At 31.1% G+C, this 9556-nt stretch overlaps 1 protein-coding gene across 1 annotated transcript in view; it reads left to right on the plus strand.

The window, feature by feature from the left end:
- Positions 1–5368, plus strand: part of tyf (twenty-four) — a 33392-nt gene extending 28024 nt beyond the window's left edge. The window contains exons 5-10 of the mRNA XM_011500136.1: positions 177–534; positions 1116–1568; positions 1668–2049; positions 2481–3528; positions 4061–4739; positions 5192–5368. Coding sequence (XP_011498438.1) covers positions 177–534; positions 1116–1568; positions 1668–2049; positions 2481–3528; positions 4061–4739; positions 5192–5262 — 2991 coding nt within the window. The 3' untranslated portion in view covers positions 5263–5368. The remainder of the gene's footprint in view (positions 1–176; positions 535–1115; positions 1569–1667; positions 2050–2480; positions 3529–4060; positions 4740–5191) is intronic.
- The last annotated feature ends 4188 nt before the right edge of the window (positions 5369–9556 follow it).

Consider the following 9556-nt stretch of genomic DNA (forward strand, 5'->3'; position numbering starts at 1 on the left):
TATCAATTTTGCATATTATTTTCAATAAAATTTTCGATTTTAGATATGAATGAAAAAAACTTACGAAATGGTAAAAGACTTTTACACGTAGTAATTTTAAAGTAATGCAAAAGCGGCACCTAAATGAAAATTTTAACGATAGTCAGTGAGTTAATGTGTCACGTGTTATGTTTCAGGCAAGTGTCGTAAGCGAGCGAAATGCTTCAGCCGCGCTCGGAGGTGTTCAGAGGCCTCGCTCGCTGGACGCAGAGGATGACGAAGGAACTGAAATGAAAATTATCGATCACCGCCGGCCGGTACAATTCATAACCCGTGCAACCTTCGACATAACTCAAACCCCCGTCGATTCGACCATCGAATTCCCAACCTTTCGTGAGCACACCACTAAACTGGAGAAGTCAAAGATCAATGTAAATGGAACGGAAGGGACGAGCTCGCTTCCCTTCCCACAATACAATAACGTAAAATGTGTCATGAGTGGACCCCCCAATGTTTACTCGGTAATGTCCTGGCCGTCACCTAACATATCTATGGGTACGTAAGCTCATTATTAAAATTGTTAATGACAAGAGAGAATTCCACTTCATCGTAATTATAGATAAAGCAAATTTAAACATCTAAGAATCTACGATGCTCAATTTAATGAATAAATTTAATTGCATATTCCTCTTCGTATAAAGACAGCATAGTTTAAATACTTCGTTATGCCCACGATGTTATAATAATAATTTACTTTAAAATGTAGTTGTTTTTTTTTTTTTTTTAAATGTATTTAATATATATTTTTCAGAATAATTCTTATAAAATAGCCTTGCACAATTAAGCCTGTTCATTACGTGCCTATGATTTATTAAATGAGTATCCCAAATGAAATATCCATATTTTTTCACTTTCTAATTACTTAATTAGTACTCGAGGAATATTGAAATATAATAATCATAATTTGTATATATTTTATAATTAACATTTTACTCTTTTAATAAAAAAAAATCGTTGTGTCTGTGTGTGTACACACGCACACATATATACAGATATAAAGATATCTATATGTTTAAAATATGTTTTTAATATAATTTAAGGTAAGGCATATGCGGTTTTTAATCTTGTAGAAATAGTTTCTAGGCTAACAGCACAGCATATTCCGGGAAAAGAATCTTCCTTATCTGGAGAGAAAAAGTCACTTGATGAAAACGGTAACGCTGTTCAAGTCTACAACGGAGAGAAAAAAAAGCCTCGTCGAAAGAATGCCCAAGAACCAAACGTCATAGTATATCAATCTGAGAATGTAAAGGGTCACAGAAACGAAGATATTGATATTTTAATAAGTTTCATTGAAAACAAAGAGTGTAAAAGCAAAAAGGGAAAAGCCAGTAACTCGATTAAAGTAAAAGCTGCATCAAATACAAAGTCACGATCTCGAGACAATAAAGACATTAAAAGGGAACAGATACCTGCAAAATTACAAAAGTCAAACTCTTTAGAAGAAATTTCAAAGACCAAACTTAAGGATCTTACTACGGAAAAAAGCACAACTTCAAGTGGATCAAGCAGCGTTTCCAGTCAGCATGGTAAAGGAATAAAAATATCTTTTTAGCGCACAACCTATTGGCTATTTATCGCATTAAAATTTCTCAACTCTACAATAATATTATTTTATTGCTTTGTAGGTTCCATTAATGTAGCTTTACGTCGTACAAAACAGCGAAGTACTGGTGATACAACAGTGGTAGATTCACGAGGCGATCGTAGATCTTGGGGCACCGAAGAAGGACAGTCTATTTATTGCAATGATACAGGCGATGATTACAGTAGTCGCCGAAATTCCGTGAAAAAGAATAACGTAGATTACGAAGCGGAAACAGAGTTTCATGTTGTAACAAACAAGAAAAAGAAAGCTAAAAAGCAGCGTAGAAGTTCTAGTGGTGGAAGAGCACAGAATCTTACGGGTTCTGGATCATATTTACAACGTGGTAGAGGCTTCAATAACGATTATAGGACGCCTTTGTCTCCAGAACTCAGACGGAAATCTGCCAGCAGTATGCCTCCAAGGTAACTATCTCTAAGACTTTAAATATGAAAAATAAATTTGTTAAAGGCTTGTAGGAGGTCGTGTGGAATAAGATATATAATTTCAATTTTGTATTAACACATTGGGCATTATTTATGAAAGTCCAAATACATTTTATGACAAAGTACCTTGTTAATTAAACAATAATACCATTTAAGAATTTGTACAAAAATATTTACGTTACTTTTAGTAAAAATTTAAAAATTAAATTCTGTATCGGGGAGGGGTCGCTATGAAAGATTATAAATAATACAGCGCAACAGTAAAGGCATTTTCATACATATATTTTATATTGAAGTTGTGTTAAATTAATTAATCACGAATAGAGCATAAACTTCTATTTATTTAAAATTATTAATCTTACAATTTTCTTTGGGAATGTTTTAAACGGTTGAGTATTTTTGTATTTTAGTGACAAATCAGATAGCAGTGACCTAGACTCTGTTCATTCGCTTCCTGTAACGTCAAATTCGTCGAAACACAATTCATCAAAGACAGTTACATCATCATCAAGTGCACCTCAAGCAAGTTACGCTGATATCGCGCGCATGGCAACGCTTAATATGCCAGCGACGCCTGTTTTAAACATATCGAATTTAATGCCGAATGTGATCAATACAGCAGCGTGGCCTACCGTCGCTTCCTCAAAGAATAATACAGAAATAGAGAAGCTTCCAAACGACTATTACCCAAGCCTCGATGAGCTACAGCACTCCGACAGAAAATTGCGGCAGCAGAGCTTTGCCCAACAAGGCCCAATGAGCGTTAGTCTTGATAAGCCACCTTCGCCAACAATGCCCAAATCCAAGCTGCCAACCGAAGGCAGCAAAAAGACGCAAGAGGCGCAGGAGGAAGCCATGAGCAAAGTAGTCAAGTATGTACAAGACATTGAGAAGATGCAACAGGAAAACAAACAGTCGATTAATAATTCTAGTCTAAATTCAAACGAAACAACACCAACCAATCCACTGCCTCCGAAGTTACCCGAGTCGTCCTCTAATTTTTCTTCTCCGCCTGAAATGGAGAACAGTAGTAATAGCGAGAGTACCAAGGATTTAAATGCAAATGTAAAAAGTACAAGAATACGTAAAAATCATCCGCAAAACTCTGGCTCGGGTAATAGAGAGTATTCTACTACTCAAAGTCAATCGCAGATCGACGAGTCTCGCGATTCAAAGAAATTTCAAAGCTCGTTGCCAGACGAAATGAAAGTCGCCAATCCAATTCAATCGCAGCAAGATGATAAGGATGTGAAGAAGATGGCAAGTGCACATAATGTGACGGCAGGACCGTCAGAAATTATTGATTCTGCCAAGACAAGGATAGGGAATAATGTTTTGCGATCCGTTATCGATGCCGAGACTGCACGTGTAAATAAAACTGAAAAACTTTCCAAAGCTTCTAAGGATCAACAACAAATTAATTCTAAAGACACTTTGAAAGTGTGTTATCAGCAACAGGTGATGATGACTTATTATTTATACATAAGCTCTAAATTATTACATACTGTCGTGTCATTAGATGCACACGTGAAACATAAGTTCTAATTATTGAATGTTACAATAAGATATTATTACTTATGTACGTACGTCTAGCAATAATTTGTTTGGCTCTTAACATTAGCTCTTAACTGCCAATAATTACAATTAAATTGGATGAAAAACTTATTTTAATAAAGATAATTTACATTATTTTTAAAGATAATTTAAGATTGAGTAATTTAATGAATACAATTTTTATATTAAATTAAAATTGTTATTTTCTTTAAAAAAAAAAAAAAAATCTATTTTATTGTCAAATCATTATTGAACATTATAAGTGTATGTTCGTAGAATATAATATAATTTATTGAATAAACATATGTATACTAATTTGTGAAGAAGAATTATTGGAGTAAAATTAATGAAAAATTAGTAGACACGTATACGTGATTTTTCTATTGATTCATTGTTTCTTCATACTTGTACTTATGTATATCCGCATAATTTTTAGACTCCAAATTGTCGACAAGATAAACCAGGCGATGACTTGGAAAACAAAAAGTCAAAACAGTCCAATTCCATTAACAAAAGTGAAAAAGAACAAAAGGTTACTGAAAATTATTCAATAAACAAAGTGAACCCATTATCAATAACAACAACAACAACCACAACAGCGTCGACAAGACCTGCGGTAATACTCTTGGATGAAAACGTAACCGATCAATCCAGGAGTACAGAATCGGAATCGAGTGAACTCATATTCGGATTCGAGATTAATGAACAGCTTCTTCTATCGGAGGAGGAGGATGAGGGTGAGGATGAAGCTCCAACGGCCGGTGTAGATTTATCTCATTATGCCAATTCAGGGCCACACTTTAGTCAACCGCCGCCAATGTTCGACAAGCACGTTAGATGTGATAAATTCCCGCCGAATTTCCCTATCAATCCGTATATGTACGTGCATCCGATTCCCCCTCCGCATCCAGTCTTAGCTCAGACGATGTCAGCTTACATGAGCTGCCAAATGAGATTTCAAGCTCAATATATGCTACCTCAGCACCCACCGCCACCAGTCATTGAAAAGTGTCGGAATCAACCGAAAGAGGACTTCTCTTCACGTTACATTGCTCCTGATGAAAGTCACGTACAAAAATTCAATCACGACAAGATTGTGTCATTCGTTGGATTAGGTGAGTCTTATTTAAATCTTATAATAAGAATCTTATTATGAAGATAATCAATCTCTAAGCAATCTAATTTAAAAATTTGAAAATAAATTGTAATGCAATGCTTTATAAATTTATTTATAAATATAATTAAAAAATTAATCGTCTCACTAGCACCATTCAATCGTCAATACTTACAGCTTTAATACTACCTAATGTAGGAACAACAGTTATATATAATAACACAATTTATTTATAATACTTTAATAAGACAAAGATGAATTTACTATTATTTCTCAAGTTTATTTAAGACAAATCAATGATAATAATTACCGAAAGCATTTTTTTAATTTATTTAATTTCATAGGAAGTGGATTAGAAAATAACTAACTAAATTACTTTGTAAATATTTTCCTATATTTGTATGTACCATTAACGATGCTCATTTCTTTTTGCTTTCATGGAATCGTCGACAGCTTGGGATGACGTGATGCGAGAAACAGGGTCTGCATCATCAGGCCGTGTACAGTACTATAGTGGACAGTGAGATAAGCTCCACAAACAGTAGAAAATTAATTGATAAAGTGCTTTTACATGATTTAAACAACACACACGCTACAATTATACATACACACACTGGCATAAAATACACAATACATATATACATATGTGCATACATGCATTATATTCCTACATAATTATTATTCTTAACGAAAAAACTGTCTGTCGCGCATCTGATCTTAGTGATTGTTTAGTGTCGGTGCGACAAATTATGATTCAATTGAACTTGGTGAAGTGATGCGAGAGCAAAACCGCGGTTGAACTGCGTCAAAATAAATTGAAAATACTTGAAATGGCAAACTACATATAATATATTGATTCAAAGAGTGGAAATAAATCGCTGAATCAACAAAGCCAAGTGGCGCAGCCTAGTGCCTCAGAAGGTAATAAAGTGTATATATGCGTGTCGAAAAAAAATAGAAAGTGCATGCAAGAGACAGAACAAAAGAGAGATAAGGAATATACAACCAATGAAAAAAAAAAAAAATGTACAGTGCATCTTGCAACAAGCGAAGATTCCTAATATACCTAGGATTCACACATCAGTCACTTTTATTTATCGAAAGTACAGAGACATTTGCGAATTGATTATGAAAATATTGTGGAAATCAAAAGTTTGAACTTTGTAGCGCTGTTAAAAAATAAAAAGGTCGTGAGACCTTTTTACCTATAGACAACGCAAATGTATATACTTTAATAAGTTTCCCTCTGAGAGGGAAAATTCTACCAAACTGTCTAAGAGCTTAAAAGTGAAATTAAATGTGTATGGTTAACGCGTCATGATGGAAATTCAGTTATAAACTATGGATTTCAATGTCGTTATTTAGATTTTCCTTGCAAAGCTAAATCTAAACAGACCAACACGTATAATAATAACACAAAGACAGTGCAAGTATATCTTAAATACTTCCTTAAACATAAAAATTACAAAACAATGTCAACAATCATTTTTTTTTTTTTTTTTTTTTTCATGTATTAACTGAGATTTGTGAAAAACAAAAAATGAGTTTTGAAGCACCACTTGAAAAAATTTAATTCAAGGTATGTAAAACCAATTGGTTATACGATGCATAAAGCAAGGGAGAAAATAAGCGTTTGAGCGAGAACAAAAGATATATAAACAAAGTGTAAGAAGCTAGTGTGTACTAAAATACGTTAAATTTTTACACAAACTCGCTTATTTAATAAATATAAATAATAACTAACTTTTAAGACCGCGTAAATGGTAATGGATAATATATGCTTGTGATTGACTGCTTGAAGAAAAAATCACTTTAGAAATCGTTGCGCTAGTTAGTTTTTTGTTCTGTGAAGAGATTGCTGTTCGAGGCTTATCATGGTAAAATCACTTATTAAGTCTGTATCCTTTGGAATGCGTAGTCTGTAAATATATACATATGATATCCATAAGGGAGATGGAAAGACTATTTGTAGAGAGAAAAGGAGCTTATTTCCTTCCTATTTGACTGTAATATAGAGAAAGGGAAACTTTGAGTATTACGAGAGTTAGGATTGTCAAGAAGAATAAAAAGTAAGTAAAAGCTAAGTACAGACATGGGCATTTCTCGTTACTTTTAAATATACCTTATCGACGTATTTATAATGCCATATTTTCATCGTTCGCAATAGTTTTATATTAATGACCAAAATTTAAATACAAATCATACATACATGCCTTTAGGTAAGAACACGTATTTAGCGTAGCAAATTTACAATGCCACATTAATAACTCTGATATATATTTAACTATCATTGCAGTACTATATTTTTGCTTCTACCAATACTTGTCCATTATACTAGTAGGCATTAAACTATCATTACAAAGTAATTAAATGTCCATTTAAAGTAAAAATTGTAATTGTCTAATGATTTATAAAGATGGCAAAATAAAAGACTAAAGATGTCTAATCTAAGCCATATTAATTATGCCTTTTTATTTTTATTTAGTATAATTTTTGTAATTAAAGTATTTAGATCAATTAATTATAATATTTTATATTTACATTAGATTGTACACATAAAGGAAAGATTTATATTAAATTCAGCTTACGGTGTATTGAAACTTTTAACTAAATAGAAGCTTGTACAAATTTTATTCTATATAAACTCAATGTGTATTATAAACCATTTTACAAAGTGATTATTATTAATGAAAATATGGCACACAGATTTACAATTGAAAATAAAATAATTCTACGTCAGATTTATACTGAATTAGAGTGAAAAAAAAAAAATAAATAAATAAATATCAGTTTTGTGAAAAATGAACGCTACGTTTGTTTACATTAGAGTATTTTTTCAGATGATAAGATAATATATTGTAATTATAATCTATAATAATATTACGAATTAAACCAAAAAATAAAAAGCTGTTCAAGTACTATTTTTCAAAATTAGAAAGATATTAAGTGTTAAGAATACCTGTTTTGAATACGCGGAAAAGTTAAAACTTTTACGTAGTTGTTAGATCTAAAGCAAAAATTATATAATTCCAAGAATATACAAAAAATATTAACAATTGCTCATACAATTTACAATTCAAAAATATAGACTAACATATTCATTATAATCAAATTAATCTTGTACTGTTCGATTTATCTCTAAGATTTTTGCAATACTTTGTGAACAAATTGAGATTTTAATCTAGTTAATGAGCAAACTACTTATCTTGGTATAAGCTAACGAAATATCAGTTTTCAATTTTCAATTTTCTATAAGATTAATGTGATACATATTTTTAACGAAAGATGTCCACACAAAAGATCAAAGCAATGTTAAGAAACGATACGGGTACTTCAGATTCAAGGAATTCCTTATTGTGCCATGTAATTTATGTCCTAACAAGTGGTCACGTCGACACATATACTTTCGTAAAGAGGCATATTTAAAAAAAGTATGAAAATAAATTTTACAATGATTTGATTGATTCTAGTGTTTCGACATCAAGTATGTCCACGACGATTAACTACTTTTTTTTTTGTTTTTTTTTTTTTGTTTTTTTTTTTCTTTTTTTTTCTTTTTTTTCCATTACTAAACTTATATTTTTTAAAAAGATTTATTGTTTGATTCCCAAATGACGTGTACATAATGAGCGTAAATTTAAGAAGACCAAATCGCCTTAATGTTTTGTAAAATCAAGTTTTGTTTACGAGTTGTGGAAGTATTCCAGCTATGAAGAAGATATTTGAAAAGACTTCAACACATGAGTTTAGTCAATATTTTTATAGAAATGTCGTACATATTTTGAGATTAATTTTTAATATGGAAATAATTTTATTTAAGATTCATCATCTGGAGTGATTTTTATAAAAATGATAGTTTTTTCTTTTAATTTTTGTCAGAATTACATGGAATTTAATAACCTCAAAATTGCGAAGACAGTTGAATCAGCAATTTTTATTAATTGCAAAATTTAAATATTTTAAATCTTTTTTTTTTTTTTTTCAAATGATTGCAGTGCAATATTTTAAAATACATTACAATAATTTTATTATTCTAAGTTAAATACAAATTTCCTTAGAATACACTAAAATACAATTTTCATTCAAAAGAAAGTAATTTTATTCCTAGCAGTGAATACATATAAACAGTTAACACGTTAAAAGGAATATATTTTTAATTTGATTTAAAATATAAAATCAATATCTTAAATAAAACAATGTTGTTTTCTAGTGTAGAAACACTTATTTCTTCCGTTTATCCGAGGATACAAGACTAGAAACAGTGGTTAAGAGATTCAAATCTTATAGAGATTTGAATGTACGAAAAAAAATTTCAATAGATCGAATAAAGTCAACTAAAAATTTATTATTTGACAAAGCTTATCGAACAGCAATTTTTATGAGCGAGTGTTAGAGGCCGAAAGAAACTCGAAAAGTAATAACGCTCTACCGAGCGTTGCTTTATTGTGGGAATATATGCTTTGCCTGTAAAGAAAGAAATCGTGATTGCGTGTCACCTTTTTAGTATTAAGCGCTAATTAATTGCTAATTCCTTATGTCTTATTAATTTTTCTTCAACTTACTTTTTTTTTTGTTGGTTTTCTTTTTTAAAGATGCACACATGAGACTTGTTTGGTAGAAGGAAGTTCTTTATTGTTTATCCCCTTTTTCTTTCATTTTTTCCTTGTTATTGAAAAATGAACTGTAAGAAGTGAGAAAGAAAAACACGCACTATACGTTTATTGAAATTGTTTTTATGTTAACAAATTATTTTATAAGCGTCTACAAAGTTCGGTATTTCTTTTTTTTCTTTTTCTTTTTTTTTCTTTACATTCTTTT

This window comes from Ceratosolen solmsi, unplaced genomic scaffold (assembly GCF_000503995.2).
Source record: "Ceratosolen solmsi marchali unplaced genomic scaffold, CerSol_1.0 scaffold41, whole genome shotgun sequence".
Classification (NCBI taxonomy): Eukaryota; Metazoa; Arthropoda; class Insecta; order Hymenoptera; family Agaonidae; genus Ceratosolen; species Ceratosolen solmsi.